The sequence below is a fragment of the Lissotriton helveticus genome, chromosome 6 (assembly GCF_964261635.1).
Source record: "Lissotriton helveticus chromosome 6, aLisHel1.1, whole genome shotgun sequence".
Taxonomy (NCBI): Eukaryota; Metazoa; Chordata; class Amphibia; order Caudata; family Salamandridae; genus Lissotriton; species Lissotriton helveticus.
The window spans coordinates 1,556,257,025-1,556,283,277 of record NC_136067.1 but is presented as its reverse complement, the minus strand read 5'-3'; the positions used below and the strand labels follow the sequence as shown (position 1 = coordinate 1,556,283,277).

General features: G+C 43.1%; 1 protein-coding gene across 11 annotated transcripts in view; it reads left to right on the top strand.

Moving 5' to 3' along the window:
• The window catches only part of REPS1 (RALBP1 associated Eps domain containing 1), a 1,025,500-nt gene that overhangs the window by 339,655 nt on the left and 659,592 nt on the right, over positions 1–26,253 (top strand). For 7 of the 11 annotated variants that reach the window (XM_078649357.1, XM_078649362.1, XM_078649368.1 and 4 more), the window contains exon 5: positions 21,280–21,401. In XM_078649357.1, the coding sequence (XP_078505483.1) occupies positions 21,280–21,401 (122 nt within the window). The remainder of the gene's footprint in view (positions 1–21,279; positions 21,402–26,253) is intronic. The other 4 variants (XM_078649363.1, XM_078649364.1, XM_078649360.1 and 1 more) reach the window with 1 other exon arrangement.

Genomic DNA, 26,253 nt, shown 5'->3' with positions numbered 1-26,253 from the left:
AGATTGGGTTACGCAAGTGGGTAAAATGGTGTGGACTTGCCGGGTCACCTGCCCGAATGCCGCGGGGTTACCGCCTTTTATTATTATTATGCGTGGGTGAAAACCACGGTCTAAATGTAATCCTTCGTGGTTATGTCCGTCTGGAGTTGAATCTTGGTCAAAAGAAGAAGTAAGATGTAGATTGAAACGAGTTCATGACAAGAGTAAACCATTGTTTGATACAAAACATTTTGTAAGGCCCATCAAGGTTGAAGTGGGTGTTTGGGTGAGGATTAAAGAACCAGGTTTAATTGGTAAAGGAGAGTGCTACCTTTTGGCCTTTGTCCAGCCCTTCATATGTTCACTAATTTATTACGGTGGCTGACACCCATCTTTGGAGGTCCATGATACATATACTCCCTGTACCTCCATGACTGGCTACTAAAACAGGCTTGCCACAGTCGGTGTTAGACCATCTCTTAACAAAAACCAAGCTTCTGACTTTTATCACAAGATTTCGACCTGTGCCCCACACAGAAGATTTCCTTATTTGGGGTTGTTCTTAACATTCAAGGCCTTTCAATTGCTACAGCATGTCTGGGACATTCAGGATATGATCCTGATATTTCAGACTCAGACCTGGGGCTTGGTGAGGATGTCTCTGAGACTTCTTGGATTCCTGCTGTATCGTATCCTCCTCCTTGTCCTGAACATCAGAAGGGCAGATGCAGTCCCGGCAGTGGAGCCTCCGGTTTCAGTGGACCCAGCTTAATGACTACCTCTCTTACTCCAGTCAGATCACACAGGAGACAGCTCAGGAAGGTCTGTGGTGGCAGTCAAATACTAACCTGACATATGGCAGGCTACTGTCCCTTCCCCACCCATACTACACAGTGGTGACTGATGCATCACTGCTGGGTTGGTTCACCTGGGAGAGCCAACCCCACATGAACCTTTTGCAGCTTTGGCCTGCCGGCTGTTCATTAATAGGAGTCTAGTGCTGGGCCTCACAGGCAACATGACTGCCACATGATACTGCACTAGCAAGACTGTTTGGAATCTTGGGTCCAGTGCCAAGAGACCCTATATCTATTGAAGTGGCTAGACCAGCAGCGAAACTAGCAGGGTCTCTGAATGGCAGACTAGCTTAGCAGACATCGTCTGGTGGATCACAAATGACCTCTCCATCCTGAGGTTGTCAGAGGCATATTCATCAGTGGTGTTTGTTCTGGCTAGATCTATTCAACACTGTTTAGAATGCGCAGTGGCAACAATTTTGCACATTGCAGTTCTCTCCAAGGCATTCGCTCAGGGATTCAATCCAGCTGAGATAGAACAAAGAGCTGTTGTTTGCATTTCACTGCTACATCTTCTGTTCCTAGTTTGGAAGAATAGGACAGATTGGGCACAAGTCATCTTAATTGCCCTGGACTAGACCAGGTTGGTGTGGCACCCTGAACTCCTGACCATTAATATTTACCCTACGATCAAGCTACCAATTCATGAGGACATCTTGTCTCAGTAACAGGGCAAGTTCCTGCATCCTTGTCTCCACAATCTACACCTCTATACATGGAGATTTAGTGGCAGCAAATTAATACTTTTAACTTGTTGACCAAGTTGGTTGATGTCATCCTTAAGGCCGGATGCTCTTCAACAGTCTATCCACGCTGGCTCAAATTTGTTACCTGGTGTTGGGCCCAAAACACAACATGCCAGACTTATGTATGTTCTTTTATTTGTTCTTTCATTAGCCCACTCAGCAAGAAGTTGAGGTGGGCGTGCAGAAAGGTTATTTGTTGGTCCTATTTTGGACTTTGTGTGTTTGCCGGATCAACTGTTTAAATCTTCTGTTATCATGCGTTTCATAAAAGGTTTGACTCAAATGTTTCTCCCTAAGCTGTTCGTCATGGCACAATGGGACCAGGATTTGGTTTTAATGTGCCTCACCGTCATATACAAGATAGTGCACAGTTGGTCTCTATGACTTTTTGCTGTAAAGAATGTCTTCCTCATTGTGAGTTTATCAGCATGTTGAGTGTGGGAACTACATGCGCTTGCAGTGCACCTGCCCTACCCTGCCTTCTCTCCAGACAAATTGGTACTGAGGAACAGGATCTCCTCCTTACCCGAAAGGTTGTGAATTCCTGCCAGTTTGGTCGATTGCTCATGTTACCAGTTATTATGTTTTACTCTGCTTCACCCATCAAAAGCAGAGAGTGTCAATCAGCTGGACCTTAAGAGGGCTGTGAGCTTTTACATTGTCTGCACATAAAAACATTGCCTGGATGATTAGCTTTTTTGTTTTTTTCCGGGGCAAAGAAAGGGAAGGTAGTGCGGAAAAGGACCTTGATGAGGTGGATAGTGCCCTTTATCAAAATCTGCTATACAATGGTCAAGAAACAACTCCCTGATGGCTGACTGGCCCACACCACCAGGGCACAGACTATCACAATGGAAATCTGTCATGCTTTAATGTGGGCATTGGTGCATATATTCACCCGCTCAGTACTGCCAGACTTTTAAGTCAGATTCCTCTCCCAACAACCTCTACCTTTGGCAGGTACTGCTGTGTTATCTATTCTTAAGGTCCGGAATCTCTGGTAAGAAATGTCAGACAGAACAAGTCACTTACCTTCAGTAACCCTTCCTCTTGTGAGTACTCTGACTGCAGATTCTTTACTGCCCTCTCTGCTCTCACTTTTGTGGTGTTGACTTAACTGGTGCCAAGGTAGGAAATTCCACACTGTTGTTGAAATTTTTTTTAAAGTGCTAGGGAAGGAGAATGGGAAGGGAAACGATTAAGGAACTGGCATCAACGCTTAAGGTTGGTGCTCATATAAGGCAGTTTGAAGTCACCGCTGAGCCACAAGGCGCACCTATTGTGACACAGAAGCCTTGCTGATGAATTCTCCGGATTCATTCTGGTACCTGGCGATGTTCCTGAGGTGAGGAAATTGTACTTAGATCACCAGAAAGAGCTTTAGGGAAGATAAGTATCTTGCTCTGCCTGCTTTGGTTCGCAACATGGCTACTCCTATGCTACTGTGTATTTTGAGGCAGCCCTGGAATGTTTTTTGGTTGAAATGGACAAACTGTGATGTTTACTGGATCATATAACCGCGGGTTCTCCCCTATGGTTAGTTTGTGGTTTGCAAATAAATGGAGCACACGTTTGTATGTGTGTGATATATATATAATGACTAGGGTGATGGTAAGCACATGGGATAATGTATGCATTACGAATGGTTTAACTTCCTTTCCATTCTCACACAAACCTTTTTGTGACAATCCTGACTTTACTCCTGGGCAGGAAATTGGAGGATTTCAATCCTGGAAGAACTAAATGTTTGAGGTGAGGGTCATTATTCTGTGAGGGGCAGCTTAAATCATTTGGGAAGATGAAGAGAGACTTTGGTTTACCCAAGTTGGAATATTATAGATATCTGCAGGTACAACATTGGCCTCTGTACCATTTAAATAGAGAAGGTGTCTTTCGAGAACGTACTATTTGTTTTTAAAGGATATGATGAAGTGCACCCCATTATTCATTTGAATTGTGAAACTTTTGACCTTGATAGATTTGCCCCTTGTAAACACCAGGACAAAAACAGTAGGAACTTCGTGTCAGGTTGGGAAGTCACAGGCGCTGAATGTAGCAAAATGAGACTACACATATGATTAAAAAATGTAAAAGAGATGTAACTTTTTGTATTGGTATCAAATGCTAGAAAAGAATGCTGCAAGGTTAAGATGGGGGAAACAATCTGACAAATATTGGAGGGGATGTTGTGCAAGAGGATCTCATGCATTTACTATTATTTTCCCTGAAATCATGAAGGTTTTGAGAGTAGGTTTTAAAGGCAATCAATTAAATGTTCGGATAAGCTATTCACCAGGTTCCTGCAGTGATATAGATGATTCATTTGAAGATTTGTCAATTTAGTTAGAATAGTCTTGAATTCTGTCTTAACAATTTGAGAGCCATGGTTGGTCTATTGTGTTTCAAATATTGAATGGTTGAGCTAAAATATTGAGTGCCTTGATTGGTGGGTGCCACTAAAATGGAAGGGAGGAATATTAGAATGCTTGTAGCCTTGTCTCCTAGCGGGCTGGATGATTGTAGGAAACGAAAGGTGTAATGATGGCAAATGTGAAAAAAACAGTCTAACGTTAAAATTCAGACACTGCAATTGGGATTTTTCCCACCCTGAGCCTCTCTGCTCAAGAAAGAAGGATGGCGATTCGGGAAGAAGATGAGGCCACTTATTACTATGGTCGATTTTTCATCCCTTACCACAAGAATAAGAATAATTTTTATTGTACAGTTAATTAAAACTCCCAATACAAAAACATTCAACGTTTAAATTATATTCAGCATTATCTTTGTACTCTCGAATAAAGGTCATATCAATCTCAGTTTTATTATCTGTGCTGTCCTTTTGCAGGGTGATAAAGTGCTTGTGCTTCAGAGTACAGGACACAATTTTAACAAGGCCGGATTCTAGTCAGGCTGTCTCTGTTTGTTATCAGTGCAGTCCTTTTCAAGAACGAAGTGCTTGTGCTTCTGGGTACAGGACACAATTTTAGCAAGGCCTGATTCTAGACAGGGTGTCTCTGTACTTGATTAAATGCTATAACTGCTTACTCTTCTTCCTTGTGCCTTTTGCTAGGTCTTAAGTCTTCCAGCCACTATGTCGAAGTACTTTGTTAGTCTGCAGTTTAGTTGGGTCTCCTCTGGATTAAAGCACAGCTTCACAGCCCGCCTACAGCTTCTTGTGCCCTTTTAGTTCCAGATTACTCGAGTAAGGCGAGCCTTATGTCCGTCAAGCTTGTGCAGATACAGATTATATGTGTTAGGTCCTCTTTTCCTATTCCACAAAACGGCAGGGCTGTTCTTCTTCTCTCCTTTTCCAGGGTGCCAAGTGATGAAGAATTGGTAGAATGCTGAAGCACAGTTTAATTTTTTTTTATTTTGTCTTCTGTGTAAGTCCCATTTTCAGGTATGCTTGTGGCTTAAGAGCTTTATAATCAGTCAGCACTGTCCATCCCTGAGCCCTCTTGGCCCGGATTTCCTTATCTTCTATTGTTGATATCAATTTTGTTACTTTTGTTACTACCTTTTTGAAGCTTTTATTATCTGTGGATGACTCCCAGAGGTTTGTCAGTTCAAGATATTCCAATGATTCCAACAGGTACTTCTTGGCTGATGATTTTTCTCGGGTTGACAGCTCGGTCCAGAGGTGGGCATTTAAGGATCCTTGCTCTGCACCTCTGATTTTACGCCAGCTTTTTATAGAAGCGCCTCTTCTCTCCACTGTTTGTCTCTGATGGCCAAATTCAAGACTTATTTGGGCAGGCGACATGTAGTTCGCCAGCTGGAAAATTGCTCTGTATGTTCTACAGATTATTTGATCTAAAACTGTCGCATCTTACCCTTGCATTAGTTCACTCCCATCTGTGAGCATTGGCTGCAGTCGTTCTCTGATCACTTGTAAGAGAGGAACCAGTGTTCGGTCAGGGAGGACTTTCTTCAGGGGCTTCATTGAAAAGTAGAATGTGGTGCCCTTCCGACGCAGGGCCTCTAATTGAGGTTTAAACAAATCTCTGCTGTCCAATAGTACCCCAAGGTATTTGTAGTTGGTTACTCTGTCTAGCCAGTGCCCTTCCAGGAACCATGAAAGTTTCTTTGTCTTGTTATAATCCACTGTCATTACTTCTGATTTGTTTAAATTTATCTTTAATGCATTATTTTGTGAAAATGTATTGGTGGTATCCAGAAGGTGTTGAAGTCCAATTGGAGACCGGCTTATTAAAACCAAGTCGTCTGCATATAAAAGATTTGATAATGTGATGTTTCCCAACCTTGGGGCATGCGATTTGGTTTTATCAAGTTCACCTGGAACGTCTGCTAGAAAGAGGTTATATGCATGAATGAGGTAAGAATGGATGGGTACGAATGTGTGATGGGTGTGCTTTAAATCTGTATATGTAATGTATATTGAAATGATGCTGCATTGAAATGTATAGTTTTATATCTGTTTGTACATGCACTTAAAATGTTTGCTATGCTTTTGAAGTAATACGGTTCCACTAGAAAAAATGAAAAAATGACTCAAACTAGTGACGGTAAACAAAAAACAGACCGATATGTTTTATTCGTAAAGGTCAGTATAAATAGCAGAAAGTGAAGTCCAGTATTGGCAGTTGTGGTGTTCTTTTGTTATATTGGGCTTAGCCTTACTGGGTCAGAGCCACGACCCTGTGTTGTTCTTGCTAGAAAGAGGTTAAACAGCATGTGAGCTAGAACACACCCTTGTTTTGGTTCTTTGGCCTTTACTGTGTTATTATCGCATGCGTTCCTCTTGATTGAACGTATTTTTCCTCTGAGTCCCCCCTCTGGGTTTTTTGTCATTGAAATGATTAGATAAGTAATGTGCCCAATTGGATTCTGATATGTGTAAGTTTACTCCATTATGGCCTGGCCGTTGAAGGTTATGGATTGTCTTCCAGAACCTGGCGCTGTTCCTCAATTTCGAGGAATGCATTATTTTTACCCAGAGTTCCTCATTCATTTGCCTTTTCCCAGACCTTCTTTTATTGCAATACCTTTATGTTCCGTAACTCCTTCTGCAGGGCTTCACAGTGTGGTCGTGTATGGAGCTGTCTTCAAGTTTGGTTTATTTTCTGTTTTAGATTTTTTTATCTCTGGTGTGTTTCCCTTTCCTAGTAGGGTGCTCAATATCCTTCCTTTGAGGATTTTTGGCTATGTAGCATATGTTGTGCCGAGGTCCTTTACAAATCCTTCCCAAGCATCTAGTGGGTTCTTTATCAAGCTGGTTTTTTGATGGATGATAGTCTTTGCGTTAGTTGACAGTTCTTCTATTTTATTGGCCTTGCACCTTATCCGTCTAAAATTTGAGGTGTACTCTGTGCCAGCGCTTTCCCCTGCTTCCATGTCGTTTCCTCTGGTTACACTTAGTGTCACTTCTTGTGGTAGACTGTCACTTTGACCATTTTCACCCATTCTGAATTAACCTTAAATGTCAACGGTAAGAAGTCGAGGTAAGAAGAACCGGTTGAAGAGAAGAAGAGAAGTATGTTAATGCTGGCGGAGTATCCTCTTTAAATCGGCCATTCAATACAATAGATTTAACTGCTCCAGATCTTCCAATAGTTGAATTGAGCATCTTGTTTGTTTATTTGGAAGTGCAAGTGCTTGGTTTGGTATTCCAAACACTATATTATGTTCCTGTGCTATTTCATCTTCTGATGTTGTTCCAAAGAGGTAAAGATTGAAGTCACCCGCCAGAATTTGGTTCTCCAATTCTCTTTCTTCCATAAGTCTTACCAGTTCGCTGACCAGTTCTTTTGCCCCTTTAAGTCTGTGCTTCAGGTGTATATATGTGTTGATTATGAGCAATGATTGATCCACCTGTAGGTTTTTAATTGTTATGACTGTTGCCTGGATGGCACTTGGCAAAGCAATTTTTACCTTGATCTCTTCTGTTGTTCCTGTTAGTATTGAGGCGAATGCCATCAGGCCACCTGAGCAATGACCAAATGTTTAACCTCTGGTAGCTGGGTGGATTTGTGTCGTATATCCTTGTAAGGCTTTCTCATTCTCCCCACAGGTTTCTTGGAGTAATATCAGGTCTAATGATTTTAAGTAGCTTAATGTTTCTGGATCTTCTAGTTTGCTTGTCAGACCGTTAATATTCCAGATACATATTCTGATATTTAGGGAGTCAGCTTTTATTGGAGTCTGGCCAGGTGCCCTTTGTCACTTTATGTCCCCCATTGTTATTGTTCGCTGTGTATTTGCCCAGCTAGGAACAGGTTGCTCCATTAAGTTTTTTTGTATGTGAGAGACTGCTGTTGGACCCTGGAGAGGGACTAAGTGCTCCTTTTAAAATTGATTTAGCTGTTTGAAGACCATCTTTATTACTTTCTTTTAGGAGGGGAGTGGGGTAGGCTGGTCTTTTTCCTGGTTCCAGCTTTATCCCCCCCATAGAGAATCTATTTGTTTCCTCCAAAACTTGATCTGCTAAATCATTTGTTTTCCTTGTTGTCTTTGTCACTTCAATGCCTTGTTGGTCTAATGAGGATTGAAATTCAATTGCAAGCAAGTCTGGTGTATTGATGTGTCATTTCTTTGATTTAGTGGACAAGCCTTAATATGTTACCCCTATTTAGGGTGTCCACTCTTCCTCTCGATTTATATTCTGGGATGAATAGACTGATGTCTGTCTCTTTTGATGGGGTGATCAGGGTTTGCTGCTGTGTGGTTACCTCGCATTGTTTGACCCAGTGTCGGAGCTGATTATTGTTTATGGCTTTGGGGATTACTGTGCTGGCTCCATAATCATTCTCTATCACCTGCTCATCGGCCAGCTTGTTCCTACTTTGTGCGTTTTCCATCGGCTGATTTTCCTGAGATGTAATTACCTTGCAGTGTGTGTGCAAATAAACATCTAGGCAACTGTGATAGCTTGTAAAACAGAAAAAGAATTTAAGGCTAAAAGGCCATTCTCAGAATTATGATACCAGAGTATTTTATTGACATGACATCAATTTGTGAATTAAATTAAAATCAAACATTTAATGACATCAAAGGTTAAAAAATGACCCTAACAGGGGCAAACAATACATACACAATAATATACATACACATCATAGAATTCAGAAAATTCAAGTACAGTACACTATAAATGGTGTGGCACAATGCAGTATCTTGTCGACGCGCGTTTCGGGGACCAGCACCTTCTTCAGGAAAAGGCACAGGTTAATGTTGTAGACGTTGGTGAAAGAAATTAATGTTATCTAATTCCCGAATGGAAAGAGCTCACGGTATCTTTTGCACATACGAAAGGTCAATCTTCCAATTTCTAAAATATGTAGTTATCCGGTGGTATCTTGAGGGGGACAGACTCAATCCTGTGTGTCCTCACTGAGAGCAGGATGCATAGACAATAACTTAGAGAAATAAACTTTCTTCTTGAAAATAGTGACGTGTAGGTAGTTTAAAAGCAGTATACAATATCGGTCCTGATGTATTTTCAGCGTCTGAGCTTTTGGGTATCAGGGCAGGTAAATGCTAAAAACGATACCCCAGTCTGGATCAAGAAGTGCTGCCTTTCACCTCCACGTATTACACTGGATATAAAGTCCCAATGCTCTGGAGGATAATCCGAACTGCACGGGCGTGGAGGCTGGGGTGCGTGGCAAAGACACTCGCGGTCTAACAGATGCAGTGTTAAACACTATTTGGGGGTTGCTTATTTATAACTTCTGTGGTGATTCCGTTGGACTCCTCTGAGGTCTGTTCTATGCCCTGCGTTCTGCTTTGTCTGTTTTCAGTTGGCAAATTTTCTGCCATTCTCCTTCCTCTGCTCCGTGTGCCACTTTACAGTTTGGTTATTTTACATTGCTGCTTACTTATTACTGGACTACTGTCCTTCAGCACTGTCTGATCACATGTTATCTCCTTTGATGCTGTCGACGTTTGAATTTCCAATGTTTAAAGTTTGTTATAGCTTTTGGTCTATTATCGAAGGTGGTGTCTCTTTGTCTTGGCTGTACAATCTAGGTTTTCCTTGTTTGCTCTTTTTCCCCTGGGGCTACCACTGATTGGTTCTCGTCAGTATGACTTGCTCCTATAGTTTTCCTGTTCCTGCCCTTCCTTTTTTGTGACGGCAGGCTTGCGCATTCATAGATGTCTGTGCACTGACCCTTTCGTTGGTTGAGTTATTAAAAATTTAGTCTTCTGAAGTATGTTTGAGATTAGGAGACGAGTTCCCATCTTTGATAGATATAGGCTCATGTTACCAGCTCCTATTGGTTTTTCGCTAAGAGCTGTTCTTCCAGTTTTAGCCTCCGTTATAAGATGCAACGTTGTGTTTGATTTTAGGTCAGCCAGGAGGTTCCCTAGCATCGTCGGTAGTGTTGATAGCTTATCAATTATTGGAGTACAGATGCAGTCTGTTCTTACTATTTGAAAGAGTTTTGCTGCTTCTTGTCCCCTTTTTATGAGGCCGTTAAGGTCCGTAAGTTTCCTTTCTATCCCAGAAGTGAATTCTGCTAGCGTGTGGAGAACAGTTAGCTGCATATCTAGTTTATCAGATTGAAACTGCAGTGCTGTTGCGGATAGCTGGATGGTTTTTAGTGAAGTCACCCAAAAGGTGTCTGAGGGACCTCTGCTCCCTTCACTATGCAGGTTGATCAGTTCTTCTGCGGAGCTATTTGTAGTGGGTTTTATATTGTATGATGCCACTAAGTCCTCCCATTCTTGTGACGCCATGAAGGTCATGTCGTTATCTGGAGTGTACGAGTCATCTTGTATCGAGTGTAGGTAGAATATAACTTGGTCAGTTCCCCCCTGCTGTTTCTCGGCTATCAGAGTATCTGCTTGCGCAATCTTTAGTTTGAATGGAGAACTATTTTTTGGCTGAGGTGTTGTAATCCCTTCATCTTGTTCATTCAGTAAATACTGGTGGGGAAGGGAAGTTAACAGATCCCTCAAGTCATTGGGTCCCTGATGCTCTGGGATGCTTACTAGTTCTGTGACACTCTCGCTATCATTCTTGGGCCCCCTAGGAGTTTTTTCCTGCTCCTCTAAGCTTTTTAGCGAATTGCTTATCGGGCTGCTGACCCCCACGCTCGCTTCAGCAGTTTGACCTTCTTGAACTCCGTCCCCCGATCTACTTCTCAAGCGAATTATAGTGATCACCGTATGACTTTTATCCGTATGTATTTCTGCGGCTGTGCTCATTGTCGTTCCTGGTGTTTGGGACAAAGAGTGTTCTGTTCCCCCAGGTTGCAGTGGGGTTTGTAAACCCTCAATGGTGTTGTTGTTTGAATAAATTGCTTTGCCTAGGTCTTTTAAAAAGGTAAATTTTGTATACATTTTTGGCTGGTAGAAACTTAGGATCTTCCTTGGAGGTTGTCCTTCTATGTTTATAAGTTCTTCTGTTCTGTCTCTTTTGTCCCTATTAGATGTTGTATTCGACTGGTTTACGTTTGTTAGCTATTTTGTGACTAGTGGAGTGGTATCTTTGTTAGCTTTTAGGCCAGCGGTTAAACAGATATTGATGTCTTTGCAGTTACTTTTGCTGGTACTTTACTTATCCTTGATATTGATTTCTCCAGTAATGTCGTTTTCTAAGGCTGCCATATTTCCGTGATCTTCTCGTGCAGTTTCCCTTCTTTTCCGTTTGGGTGACGGCCTTGTTACGGGCCTTCTTACCCTTCCAGACCTCATAACCGTACCGGTGGGAAGGTGGTTAATACCAAGGGCGTGTATCAGGTTGATAAATTGATTTGGGGCTTCCTCCTTCCCTCACCCCCTCCACCACTACCCTAGCTGCTTTTTTCAGACTCAATCTCAGTCCAAAGGGGTGTAGAGGAGCGGGTTCTGTCTTCTATTGCCCCCTCTGGGAAAAATGTAGGAATAGACCGAGGAGTACGGGCAACTGTCGCAGGAAATGAAGCTCTTCCTCTCTCAGCCCACCAAGAGTAGGGATAAAACACTGCAAGCGGGGCTCAAAAGGTAGAACCGCGAAGCGTACCTAGTCGGGTCTCCTATGCGGTTCCTGCCCAGGGCACTCACTTACCGGCCGCCCGCTAATGGCGGCCGCGCTTGCTGGCACCTACCTCCCTTCTTGTAAGTAATGGGCTGTTCTTTCACCCGTGGAATCGGTCGTAATCACTTTGTGTCAGGTCCGGGTTAGACAGCTTTGGTGATACAACTGTTGGGCTGTGATATGGCTGTTGGGGGGTTTTCCATTGGAATCTCATCCCTCGGTCAGCAGTGAAAGCAGAGGTGAGGATCAGCAAGGCTCGTCGGTTAGCAGGTTAGCCGAGAGCTGCTTTTTATCCTTGCCCCCGTGTCCGCACTGTGCTGCGGCTCCTTGGGATCGCACGAAGACCTGGAACTGGACTCCACTGCAGCCGGGTGCTTAGCTGGTAATCTGCGGCTCCTACTGCATTTGCCAACTTTCGCCAGGTGCTTTGCATTAATCTGCGGCCCCATCCGCGTTAAACACATTTTTGCAGCTCCCACCGTGGCAGGCAGCCGGGCTGCCACTTTAAACAAACTTCGCACTGTGAGTCCGGTAGCCTCAGATGAAGGAGGGCCAGGTGGGGGGGGCCAGGTCAGGGGCCGAGCCAGTCCCGGCTCACCGTCTGCGGCTTTACGGTGGCCCCTCCAGCAGCGGCGGCGTTTTTTGCAGCACTCAGTGCTCATGGCTGCTCACCCTCCGCTCTGTTCCTCTGCTCTCTGCAAAACGTGGACTGGGCTGGACTTACCACAAGGATTATTGTATTCAAGCATTTTCTGAAAAAACGTATTTTCAGTTTGACAAAACACCCTGATAAAGTTCCAAAAGCTTCTATCTTTGGGAAATTAAACGCGTTGGCTGTTTTTATTAACTATTTTTTAAATTATAGAAGAGATCAATGAAATAACAACGGACTATATGTATTGTGTTCGGTGCACCTCATATTGCTTAAAGTACTTCAGGAACCTGTAACCAGTGGTACCAAAAGGTGACAGGTGCTGGAGTATTGTGCACGATCACCCTTGTACGACAGTAGAGATATAATGATAGTGCTATCCACTAAGTCCTTCACCTTGCATTGTTTTTGACAAGAAGGAGACGGATCTCCACATAAAAAAATATTATTGCAGTGTCCATTCAGTACCCAACCCAACTTAGTAATCAGTGAAGGCAAGATCCATGTCTTTACACAACCAAGCTCTACCTTTTGACAGCAAGATAATCCAAAAAGGTGGTGTAACAGCGGGAGTGGATTCCTGACACTGCAGGGGTCAATTTTCAATTAAGAATCTTTATTCGGTGATTAAAAAACACCATAAAAGCACATACATATATACATTGATAAAAAGTTATTAAACATTAATCAAGATCCTTATACAGAGTTAGCACAAGTAAAAAATACCGAAGTACGGATCCATAATCATAAAATAGAAAATCCAAAGTCTTTCATTCCTAACCCCTGGTCATCCTTAATCGGACCGCAACCTTAATAAAATTCATAATACAGCACAAGGTAAGGGGATCGGAGGCTTTTTGCAAAAAGACCAGTGCATCCCTAGCATGTTCCTGATGGGCATTTTTAAAAATATTTACAAGAAAACTGCGCCTGGGCATAGAAAAATAGGGACAAAGCAAAACAAAATGGAGGGAGTCCTGCGGAGACCTGTTGTCGCAGCCGCAGGGTCCCTTCTGCTCGATTGACGTGGAGAAACCTGCTGGTGAAGCCAACATAAAAGGAAGTAGGTTCAGTCTAAAACGGCACATAAGAAATCTATCCTGTGCATTATGCATGAGGTACAGATAAGGCTCCATACCCTCCACACTCTTCACCAGATTATGAGCCCTCACAGTCTTTTTAAATCTTTCAGCCTCAGCTCTGTATTGGATTTTCCGCTCTAGGAAAATTTCCCCTACTTGTTTCTTGTGCTGGGCTGAAATTGTTGTAGGGTTCGTGAAGAGGTTTCCAAAACCTAAATCCTCGAGGGTATTTTTCACATATTTAAGCCAAGGGATGCGCATACAATTGGTCCTATCTAAGCAGTCCAATAAAATTTCTCTGCTTAGATGCGCATCTGGGTTAGCCCATATTTTTAGCCAGGCCACAATTGGCCTAAATTTTAACAGGTCATCCAAGTATGGCCTCCCTAGCTCCCTATGAGCTATGACTCCAGCGGTGCTGGGTGGCACCCTCAGGATAGATTTCAAATATTTGTTTTCTTCCTGTTGGATTCTAGTAGTGTTCACAAAGCCCCATACTTCTGCCCCATAGATTACTTTGGAGCATGATACGGAGCAATACAAGTTCACCACCTGTTCCAGGCTCCATCTACCTAACCTCCTGCCGTATCCTGCTATTGCCCCGTTAGAGGCAATCATTTTGCTACAACGTTCCGCCACCAAGGAGTTAAACTGCAAAGCGCCGTCGAAGGTGACTCCGAGATAAGTGAACGTTTTGACCTCCTCTAAAATATGGGTGCCTATTGTGTAAGTAAATTTAGAGGAAGGTTTTTTGCCGGCCAGGAGCACATAAGATTTACCCAGGTTAACAGATAGATCCAGGGTGCTCATGAACTTAACGAACCCATCTATCAGGATTTGTAAGCTTCGCGGTGTGCGCGCGAGCAGAACCGCGTCGTCCGCATAAAGCAGGACAGGGATATGCCTCTGCCCGACCCTAGGGGAATCTGCCTTTAAACCCAAAAGAAACTGCTCCAAGTTGTTAATATAAAGGGAAAACAGAAAAGGGGCAAGGATGCAACCTTGTCTGACTCCGCTCTTACATGGAAAGGAGTCAGACAAACCTCCCTCCCTGTTAAATCGAACCCTGGCCGTAGTGTCACTGTGTAATTCCCTTAATATGGTGATTAAACCACTCTCAATCCCCATGCTTGACATCAGGTCCCATAGCTTTCCTCTATTGACGTGGTCAAATGCTGCTGCCAAATCCATGAATCCCATATAAATAGGTTCATCACTGGCCAAAGTGTATTTGGCAGTCAGCATGTAAAGGTTCAGGCATTGGTCACTAGTGGACCTCCCTGTCCTAAACCCGTATTGAGTGTCCGAGAAGATGTTATTCTCATCGGTCCACTCGGACAGTCTGTTAAGGATTACCCTACCCAAAAGTTTGGCCGATACGTCAATCAGGGAAATCGGCCGATAGCACTTGGGGTCGTCCCTGTTGCCCTTTTTAAAAATTGGCACAATAATCGCTTTTGACCAGGATGGTGGCAGATCACAAGAGATAGCAGTATTTATGACCCTGGTCATCAAAGGGGCCCATAAATCTATATTACTGAGAAACAGGTCAGGGGGAATCCCGTCCGGACCCGGAGCTTTATTTTTGGTCAGACCCTCTATCCCTGCAGTAATCTCTTTAAGAGTGAATACTACCGGGGAAACCTGACTTAGGGTTACCGGTGGCTCTACAGGGGTACCGGGCTCATAGTTGTATAAACCTCTAAAGTGTGTGACCCACTGTTCCGGAAGGATGTTAGCCCCTATGTCCGGGGAATCATTTTCTTGAAAAGTCGGTCTATTAATGATTCTCCAAAAGCCCGCAAGATCCTTTCTTTCCCCTGCCTCTCTTAAATCTGCCCATGCTTCTGCCTGCAGGGCAAGTTTCCTCCTTTTGGTCTCTTTTTTATATTTTTCTCTGCACACCCTAATTTTTTGAGGGTCCCTTGGTTTTAGCTTAAGGCAGCATTTCAACTCCCTTAGTGCCTTAGAGCAGTCTTTGTCAAACCACTGGGGATTGGCCAGGTTGCAGGGGTCACTGATAAACTGATATGGCCTATCCCACTAAACACTCGAGCACTGGCCAAGTGCTTTAGAACAAAGAGATGGCACCTTTTTGGTTTTGTTGTCCTGTCCTTACTCCCTTCTTCTTTGCCCTATTCATGACACTCCATCTTTTAGAGCGTGGTTTGCCAGAGTTTTTAAAGTTGCTTCATTTCTTGAAATCAGAGAAAATCTGTAATCCGTTCTTGAGGTAGTGTACATTGAGAGCTGTGTTTTTTTAAAGTGGTTAGCTTATAAATTTGATTTGAAATGGAGGGGGGGAAGGGAAGAAATCTCACTTAAAACAATGAGTGATACTTTTGCAAAATGACACCAATCACTCCCCATCCACCAAAAAAACAAAAGCCATTAATTCAGTTGCAAAAGGACTAGAACATGTGTTGCCCCAGTCTAAAATAAACTCACTACCCAAGCAACTCTTGCTCTTTAATTCAAATATTAGATTTAATGCCATTGGTCTTGTCTGACCTAATCATTTGTGGCTACGTTTTAGTACAAATGAAAGTATACTTTATAATTCCTAACATACAGTTGTCTCTTGTTTTTCATTAATAGTTCAACACGTTTACTTTTGAACTATTTTAATTGCAATGTTTCAGCTATTTCCTTAGAAGCAAGACTTTAAACCTAAGGTTTTACGAATTCATTATGAATGGGCAAATGTCCACTTAGAACACAATCAGGCTTTTAGAAGTATATACAAAATATCAGTTAATCTGCTTTGATACTTTCAAGAACTTTGATAATCACAGTGAGGAAAGTAGCATCCTTAGCATTAGAGGCTAAGGATGCTTTTGTCGAAAGTGGCATCACTGCAGCCTATTTTAATTTGGAAAAACTTAAAAGTACCTGACTTGTGTCTGACCAACTTGATGGAAACCCTCAGTGCTGCCCACACAGCAAATGAGGGAACGAAAGCGCAATCTTGTTACAAATGTTGGAAGTTTTATCATGGGTAAAAAAAGCTGAATGTTTCTCTGATTATTCAGTAGATTGATGGGTCTATACCTGGAGTGCCTCCAGGTCAGTTTTAATACCATCTTATATTTTTTTTTAGAAACAATTTTATTCTTATAAAAAATAAACAATGGGCATTTCCAAGGCTTTCATTGTATACATCATAAATACAGGATTAAAAAGGCGAAACATAGCGGACACAGCATAACATTGTAATGAGGTATCAGTAATACAAAGCGATACAAAAGGGGATGATGGACGGAGCGTTTGTATCAATCAAACACTCACCCCCAGTCAACTGATCTGGGTTTAATCCATCAACATTCTTTAGTTCACTCAGGCACCCCAGTTCAGGCATGGCTATATGCAAATCAGTCTGACCCTGTGCCTTATGGGAACAGTCCAGCCCGAACTGCCAAGCCATGTCTTCCCTGGACCGGAAACAAGCATCCTGGGACCGGTTTCGGATTCATAATCCTCATCAGCCAGGCTATCTTGAATCCAGTGGCCAAGTGAACAAGGGACTCGCGTCTGAGCATACCCTGCCGCACTTAGGGCGAACAAAGCGATACAAAAGGGGATGATGGACGGAGCGTTTGTATCAATCAAACACTCACCCCCAGTCAACTGATCTGGGTTTAATCCATCAACATTCTTTAGTTCACTCAGCCACCCCAGTTCAGACATGGCTATATGCAAATCAGTCTGACCCTGTGCCTGTAATACAGTCACGACAGCAGTTCAATATATTCACCCGCTTCCCGAATATCTCATCCCTTCTCCCCTTCATTACGAATTATCACTATCCATCTGAGGCGGTTCACAAATGTGCCCTCTATATTCATTCCAAGCTCCCCAAATCTTGGCCCACTTTTGCGGACATTTCCGATTCAAATAAACCGCCTTTTCGGCAACCATCGCTGAGCCCAGATCAGTACTCCAGTCACTGAGTGCTGGCACCAATGGAGACCCCCAGGCCCTAGTCACATTTCGTTTAGTGTACATAATTCCAAGCGCGGCCCAGTCTTGTAGGGGGTTACTCAGATCATTAGGCTCCCAAATGTTCAGTAAACAGCGACGTGGTTCGGGGATCAGTGAAACCTGAACAACTTGTGATATAGTCTGCATAACCTTGGACCAGAAACGGACAATCAATGGGCAATCCCAGATAGTATGATAGAATGTCCCCGCCTCTCAAACAATACTGATGTGTAATTCTCCCTATCCTGTGTAGTGTGACCCTAGAATAGTAGACTTGATGTAGAACCTTTAATTGTATCAATCTGAGCCGGGACGGCACATCAACCTCCCGAGGAGAGGAGAGCGCGGCCTGCCAGTCTGACTTGTCAAATTCGCCTACCTCCGCTGTCCAGGCCGCTCTTAGTCTCACCGTGGGGTCAGGCATATTGTTGACCAGCTTACGGTAGACCAGCGAGGTCGCCTTTTTCAGCATATGCTCCGTAAGCAATCTATCTTCTAAAGGAGTGGATTCTGGCAGCTCTTCCTCAAGTGGGAGCACCGACTTGAGGGCATGACTAATCTGTAAGTAGCGGAAACGTTCCGTCTGTGCCAAGTTGAATTGGGCCGCTAGCTGGTCAAAGGTGAGGACGGAACCCCGCCTGTAGAGGTCTCCAACCGTCGATATGCCTATCCGATCACAGGCCTCAAATCCCTTACTATTACAGAGCCGGCCGAGGCGTCGCGACGACCAGAGTGGCGTCATCTGCGTGATCTTGTCCTTGCATTTAAGGCGAGTAGAAGCCAGATACCATAACTCCACTGTGTGTGCCGTAGGGCCCACCAAGGCCGCCGCACCTCTGGGGTCATAGAGCGCTGCCATCACTCCTCCGCCCCCCCAGGTCGTATCTATCCGCCTTGAACGCTGGCTCAGTCTGCAGAGCATGGAGCCAATGGTTTATGGTCTTTGGTTGGGCTGCCCAATAGTATAGTTGGATATCCGGAAGTGCTACACCTCCATCGAACCATCCTCGAACCAACTTTTGCCGGGAAATGCGCGCCTGTTTTTCCCACAGAGGAGACCGGAGACCAGTGCGTTTACGGACCTTAAGTATTTCGGAGGCACGAGAAACGGAGTATTTTCCAGGATATATAGTAGTCGTGGTAAGGTCATAATTTTGAATAATGCCGCCTTTCCTAAGAGAGTCAGTGGTAGAGTGTGCCAATGCCTCACATCCGTGCGGAATCGCTCAAGCGGAGGCAATAAATTGCGGTGAAAAAAGACCTCCTGATTAGGTGTCACCCACACCCCTAGATATTTAAAGGGTCCATCAGTGATCACCGGTGGACAGTCGTCCGGAAGTCGCGGTGAGGGCCCTTTAAGGACAAACAACACCGACTTGGACCAGTTGATTGTGCATCCTGAGGCTCGCCCGAAAATCTCACAAATGTTGAGAAGAACTATGAGTGACCGCCTAGGGAGAGTTAAGTAAAAAAGGATATCATCGGCATATAACGATATGCGGTCCTCCCAGGACTCGGTCCAAGTGAGACCCTTTATCATGGGGTCCCACCGTATCCATGCTGCCAGCGGCTCCAAGATCAGTGCGAAAAGCAGGGGTGATAGGGGGCATCCCTGACGCGTGCCTCGGCCCAATCGGAAGTCCCTGGAAATATGGCCATTGGCTACAACATGTGCAAGTGTTCTTTGTATTAATAATTTCACCCAAGCACAGAACTTTGGTCCAAAGCCTAAATGTCGCAACACCGCAAATAGATACGGCCACTCGACCATGTCGAAGGCCATTTGTGCATCTAAAGAAAGGATCACCGCCGGCTCCGAGAGGGCAGGGATCTGCGCCATTACCGCATGAACCCGTCTTAAATTGAAAGCAGTGTTCCTATTCGGCATAAATCCCGATTGATCCGGGTGGATAAGCGTCTCTAAGTGTGGGGTCAATCGTAAGGCTATCATTTTGGCCAGTATTTTCGCCTCTGCATTTAATAATGAAATAGGACGATATGATGTACATTTGTCCGGAGGCTTACCAGGTTTTGGTATGGCTATTATCATAGCCGTCTGCTGATTTCGGGGCAATTTCCCCTTAGCCAAGCTGTCTTCAAACATTCGCAGCAGGTGCGGAGCAGTAAGATCAGAGACGCGCTTGTAGAGTTCTATGGGGACCCCGTTCGGCCCAATGGCCTTACCTGACTGCAGAGAATGAATTGCACCCAGGACCTCATCTGTCATAAAGTCCGACTCCAACAGCTCGGCGTCAGAGTCTGAGAGGGAGGGCATTTGTATATCCTTAATGTAAGTCTGCGCCTCTTCAGAGGACATGCGGGATGTGGGAGTGTAAACCGCCTCGTAATAATTGGCTAAGGTGTCTACTATATCCTTGGGGGTAGTGAGCACCTCCCCTTCGGCATTGCGGAGCTGCGCTATCGTCCTTTGGGCCCTGTCTTTCTTTTCCAGCCACGCCAACAGTCTCCCTGCCTTATCACCAACCTCGTATATAATGTGTTGCGTTCGCATAAGCCGCTGTCTGACCTGCACCCGCTGGTATTCCGTAAATTCAGCCTGTTTAAGGCGCAACTGGCGCGTAGCCTCCTCAGTAGGATCAAGATCATGTCTGGATTGTAAAACATCCAAGTCGTACTTTAGTAATCTAAGGTCCTCTTGTACAGTTCGTTTATGACCCGTTATGGAGGCTATCGCCTGGCCCCTAAGCACCGTTTTGTATACTTCCCACAGGACCCCTGGCGAGTCGACGGAATTGGTATTTTCTTGGAAGTAGCACTTCGTAGCCTTGACCAGTTCTTTTCTAATTTGTGGAATTTGTAAATAATGAGGCGAAATCGGGAAAATGCGTCTCCGGGTTTTCACATACGAGGAATATACCATGGAGACTGGGGAGTTATCTGAGATACCTCTCGGGCCTATCGTTACCTCAGTTATATGGAGCAGGCTATCTGCAGAGACGAAAAAATAATCAATACCTGAGAGACTATTGTGTACCCCGGAGTAGAAGTTATAGCCCCGATCCCCGGGGTGTCTAACCCTCCATCCATCCGTAAGACTCAGGGCTTCTACATAGCCAGCCAGCTGTGATTTATGCAGCCCTGTTGCCCTACCGGGATGACGGTCAAGTACCATCTTACGTTTTGAGGTGCTTAATATGAGTTTTTATAATGTTTAGTGAGAAATATAGGAATATTGTTCGACCTGAATTTCCTCTGAGGATATAGAAGCGCAATAAAACCTTTACTTAAGCTCCTACCCTCCAGCATGTGGTTTTAAACGGCTAGCGCCAAACTACATGAGAGTGCCAGTTAGAAAAAGATTTGATTATACTGTATTGACAAGGCAGGAGCATTACATACTTACCTCAACTCTGGCTCTCACGTTCAAACTTTCAGCCTCACAGTTAGGACTGAGCATACCAGCATAAGTAGAATGTCCATTATAATCAGGTAGGACATATGTGGTGTGATCCACTTAGTTACTGAAAGACGCCCATAAAGGTTTGCCTTAACATCTCACCATTGCATGAACCAACTCTGAAACATCTGTTCTCCAATCTTGCATTTGCCTTATTTTGATTATTAAAATAATTTTGTTTAACCTCAGTTTACTATTTTCCTAATATGTTTAATTTTCTGAAAATATTGAAAAAGGAAGCACAAATGTTGTCAGAGTTCATCCCCACAATAAAATACAGATCAATGCTTTGGATATTTGTGCTTGGTGTTCTGTGCATGATAATGTATCTGTGTTTGTTGTAACACTAGTTTATGCAGGTGAAAATTCCTTTTGGCTCTGCAGTCTGGTAAAGCTAGCTAGATGTGGAATCGTTTTTAGTCAAATTTGGTTTGAAAGTTCATCACAGGTCAAACATTTTCCTGTACTCTGTTTAATATGTAGTAAAGAGAAAGGTAGCTGAATGTTGAGATTGATTTAAAATTTTTTAACATATGCATTATTCACCTTTTTTAACATATTGTTTTTGGTGGTCTTTATTTACAGGTGCTGCTGGCGAAGGGATCTGGCCTGCTCATTCTCCAACTCCTCATCTAGAAACCTGGGTCAGTTTTGCAGATACTCCACCAAGCAGTGCTCATTTAGCCATGCATCCTGCCTCTGTCCAGGTGTGACATTTTATTAGTTGCATTTGGTTTGCTTCATTTCCACACCTTCAGTTTTACATTCATTCATAGGCTCACAAGTAGGAATTTATAGAGGAAATTCCATTTGTGCTTTAGGGGCTGCAGATTCATTTACGTTATTCATAGCATGTTTCTTTGTGTGGTGGTTTGGCCTTCAACAACACTTTATACTATTTGTTTTAAATGAAAGCATGGCATTATAAACTTTTGGTTTGCATGTTATTTGGTTTCTGATACTGTTAAATGTGCCATATGTACTGCAATTTTTATATATATATAAATTATGTGATAGTTTTTATACAAATGGCTGGCTTCAATCTTGAGGTGATTTCATAGCTTTTCATTCAAAATGCATAAATACAAATGTGTCATGCCCCTGTCTCCGTTCTCAACATTGCTGCATTATATTCACACCAGGGAAGAAGGATCCCTTTACGTTCTTTGCACATTTTCAAGAACATATACCTGAACTCTCCCAAAGGCTTTGTTGTGGTTAGAGTTACTTTGTAAATAAATTACAGAAGTAAATATCACAGAAGAGCTTATCAGCAAAAGTGTATTCAAAGAGTGCTTCAAACAGTAATGTGTCCCTTTATGGTCAGTGCAATTATCAGTGACATATCATAAACGAAATCATTTGAAGTGCAGATATTCCCATGAAAAAACAGTGCTAGTAGGTGATGTTTAATTTTAACCAAACACAATACATGAAAAACTGTGCACCAGCACCACCAAGAAAGGTCATATTTCTCAGTTATTGGAAATAGACAGAGTATCAGAATACGTTATAGAGTTAAGTTCGTACACCAGTGTATCCTATATATTTAGCAAAACAAAGCCACCTTTCAACAGAGGGTTTATGTTTTGATTATCTGTTTTTGGTCATGATCACGAACACACACTCACATTTTGGGTATTAAGGAAAGCAAAAGAACCATTAGTATTTTTTAACTAGGCCAACTGGTTTCTTCATTAGCTGAACTATATATATATATTATGGTTAACTAGTCTCTTACGTTTAGCTCATTAAATCCATCTGCTTAGATTTCTCAAGTTAGAAACTTCTTACTTTTACATTCCAAAATGTGTACTTCAAAGTCCCAGATTGAAATTTACACCTAACAAATCGTAATCACATGACTGTATTAGTCACTCTAAGTAGGGCCCAGTAAATCTGAAATTAACCATTTTCTGAGCATATGAGACCCCCATAATCAGCTAAAACACATAAATATAATTTCCTCCCATTTTTTAACTTATTCGTTTTACCCCAGCTCCTCACTTAGTCAAGCAGTTAGTTATCTTAAATCAACAGAGCCCGTAGTAGTCTTCTGTGTCACTGCACTATAAATTAATGCCTTTTAAAGTAAAGCATTACAAATTGACTTGTCAAGAAGATCCTTAAATTAACCGACTGGAGAAGGTTTCAATTTCTCATTCTGGTCTCACTGTCATCACAATTTGGTGTATATTTAAATTTCAGAAATTGAATCAACAATTCAGTTTCCTGATGGCATTTGGCCAGTAATAACATTCATTTCTCAACTTCTCGAACACTGGTTTCTATTATTCATTTCCGTATTCCTCTAGCTTGAAGATCTTTTTAATATAAATCCAATCATTCAGCATTAAAAAGACTATAAAACAAGGATTCAGCACAGATTACAATTAAACAGTTCTAAAATCAATTGAAAATAATGTAATATACAATCAACAATTAAAAAACAAAGCTGGGGGAAAGGCAGGTTTTTCAATTAGTGATGAAAATAAGTAAAGTATGTGATCCAAGGATAATCTTATCACAAGTAAATTTGTAACTTTGATGGAAGATTAAGGGAGACTGTCTAAATAGCATTTACAAACAAGAGCTGCTACCTGAAAGAGCTTTTTACTAGCTGCAAGGTTATGTTGTTCTGCACTCTTGTTTGTTTGAATGTATTTTTTCGGTCAATATATTACTGTTGGAGAATAAACAGATCCACAGTTCTAAAGACAGTGCTAAAAGGACTTTAGTTTGAAGGATTGAATGCTGACAATTTTGGCAAAATGCAAAACTATATGCTACTCTGCAAAGCAAAGAGCCTTTGAGATAGCATACATGATCATTTGTGTATATAACTAAAATGTAAAACAATACATAGACTGATTACTGCATTCCAATACAGTGTAACATAGCATGCACAATGTCTAAAACTGAATGTTCAAAACATCAGGAAAAATACACATTTGAATTAATACATGTACATGATAGAGTGGAAAAATAAACTTTCGTACATGAAAAGTATATTTTTTGAGTGAGATTTATCATTGCAACTGTATGCTGTTTTGATTCCTCAACTACATAGTTACAGAAACATATCCACTAACACTACTGACAGCACATCTTTATCATCCATACCAGATTCCAGTCTGTGACGTAAAACTTGGAACCATTTGCAAAGTCACACCCAGATTGCCAAAAATTCAGCAAAGTCAGACCAGTGTCAGCTAGTGCTCTATGCAAATAATATAGCTTAATATAGTTAGTCAGCAAGCCTTTTATTTGTCCATGTTGGCAGATGTATGTGGAAAAAGTAGATTTTACAAAAGTATATGCACATTTTACTTCAGTATTTGAACTCTCATAGATTCACATTCTTTTAATTCTTCCCTGTCGTGTAGATGGGAGAACCCGGTTACCTTAATAAGGCAATTTACTGATAGGTGTAGACTAGAAATCGCCTAGGCCTCTTAGTTTAGGCACCAGTGAGTCATTTATTAAAAAAGAAACACACTACACACCACACCCCCCACACACCCCACACCCCCCACACACCCCACACCCCCCACACCCCCCACACCCCCCACCCCCCCCACCCCCCCCACACCCCCCACCCCCCACACACACTACACACACCACACACACCACACACACCACACACACACCACACACACACCACACACACCACACACACACCACACACCCCCACCCGTCATTGATGAGGCAAAAAACAGCGGAACATTGACAGTCTCCTCTTCTGACTCCAGCCCATATGTCTCCAAGTAAGATCTCCCCTCTACTACCCACTCACCTGCTGGATGAGGCAGACTCCGAGGAGGAAGGTCTCTTTGGTGTCATTAACAGTACCTCAGAATTACGCGTAAAGTGTCAACCGGAGGATGAAGAGGAGGAATATTATGAACAATCGTATTATGTTACACCTGAGCATTCCCAACAACATCAGGAATGAATGGTTTAATTACCCTCATCTCTAGTTTCTGATTTGCAGTTTATGCTAAATGACTATCACAGGTGCTTTCCACCATCACCGCCTCCCACCACACCCTCATCTCCACTGGCAAGGTCACCAGTTAAACCATCTTCACCATCACTGCCTCCAAGGTCGCTGCCTTTGTCTCCACCGATTCTGCGGCTCTGTAAAACAGCGGCAGAGTAGGATGATTATATGTTGCCACTCCCCTGATCGCTGACACTTCCAGCAGATTCTCCACCAGAAGACCTAGGGGGATTCCGTAGCCTCCTCAAGAGAGCGGCATTAAGGTCATGAGGACCCCAACTTCGGTACCTGCGATATTACCACACCTTGATAAAAAGTACAAAGCGCCTGAGAACGCCTCCATATGTCTCACTGGACATCCTAAACCACACTCGGTGGTCATGCTAGCAGCTCAGCGCCGCTCTAAAAATCCCTCCGTACCACTTTCAGCACCCCAGATAAAAATGGAAGGTTGGGGACACTATTTGCAAATGTTTTTCCTCCATGTCCGCACTAACAGTCAGGGCATCCAAATCCTTGACACTCCTAGCAAGGTACGATCAATAAATGTGGTCGGATATTGCTCCTTATACCAGCTACCTGAGGATGTCAAGGCGGAAACTAAAAAAGTCCTACAAGGTAGCGTGCTTATCCAGTGAAATCATAGATAGTTCCATGGATATTGCTATCACTGGATTAAGGCAATTGGCAGGTGCTGCAGTACTCTGGCATTTAGGAGGGTTAAAAGCTACCTCATTCCATCCCGAGGTCCAAAGCAAGATCCTGGACCTAACTTACGAAGGAGAAACCCTCTTTGGGAAATACGTGGATGAGACCTTCCAGACTGTCAAGGCAGATACTGATACTGCTCAGTATTTATGGACCTCATAGTTTCAGAATGTGGGGAAGAGGACAACCTTCCTACAGACGGGGCTTTCAACAATATCAATATCCCTCCTACTCCACCTCCTCCCAACCATATCGCCCACCGAATATTAGCAGAGGCAACCACCGCATTCCTCTTATGTCAGATCTCAGCCTAGAGGAAAGGCAGGTCCTTCTGGAAAGGATACCAAACTTCACCAATGAATGTGTCCCGGGTTCTGGCTATCCTCCCTACCTTCTTTCTTTTTCCTCTGTGGCATTGTTACCATCTTCCTCCGCCAACAGCAGGATATTACCACTGACCGGTGAGTCTTAGGCCTTATTCAATTCGGACATACTTTGGAATTTCTCCAAAGATCACCACTAAATCCACCCCAACTATCCCTCCACAAACATCTCCATCCTCTAAAATTTGGAAGTCAAAACAATGCTGCACAGGGAGTTATCAAGAGGGTTCCTGGCTCTCAAATAGGGAAAGGTTTCTACTTCAGTTGCTTCTTAATACACAAGAAGTCAAGTCAAGTCTAGGCACCGGTCCTAGACCTCAAACATCAACACCTTTGTGGAGAAACAGTCCTTCCGTATTGTCACTTTACAAAAGGGTCTTAAACCAGGGGGACTTTATGACCACCCTCCAAGATGTATATTTTCATATACCTATTCATCCAAACCACAGAAATATCTCCTGTTCA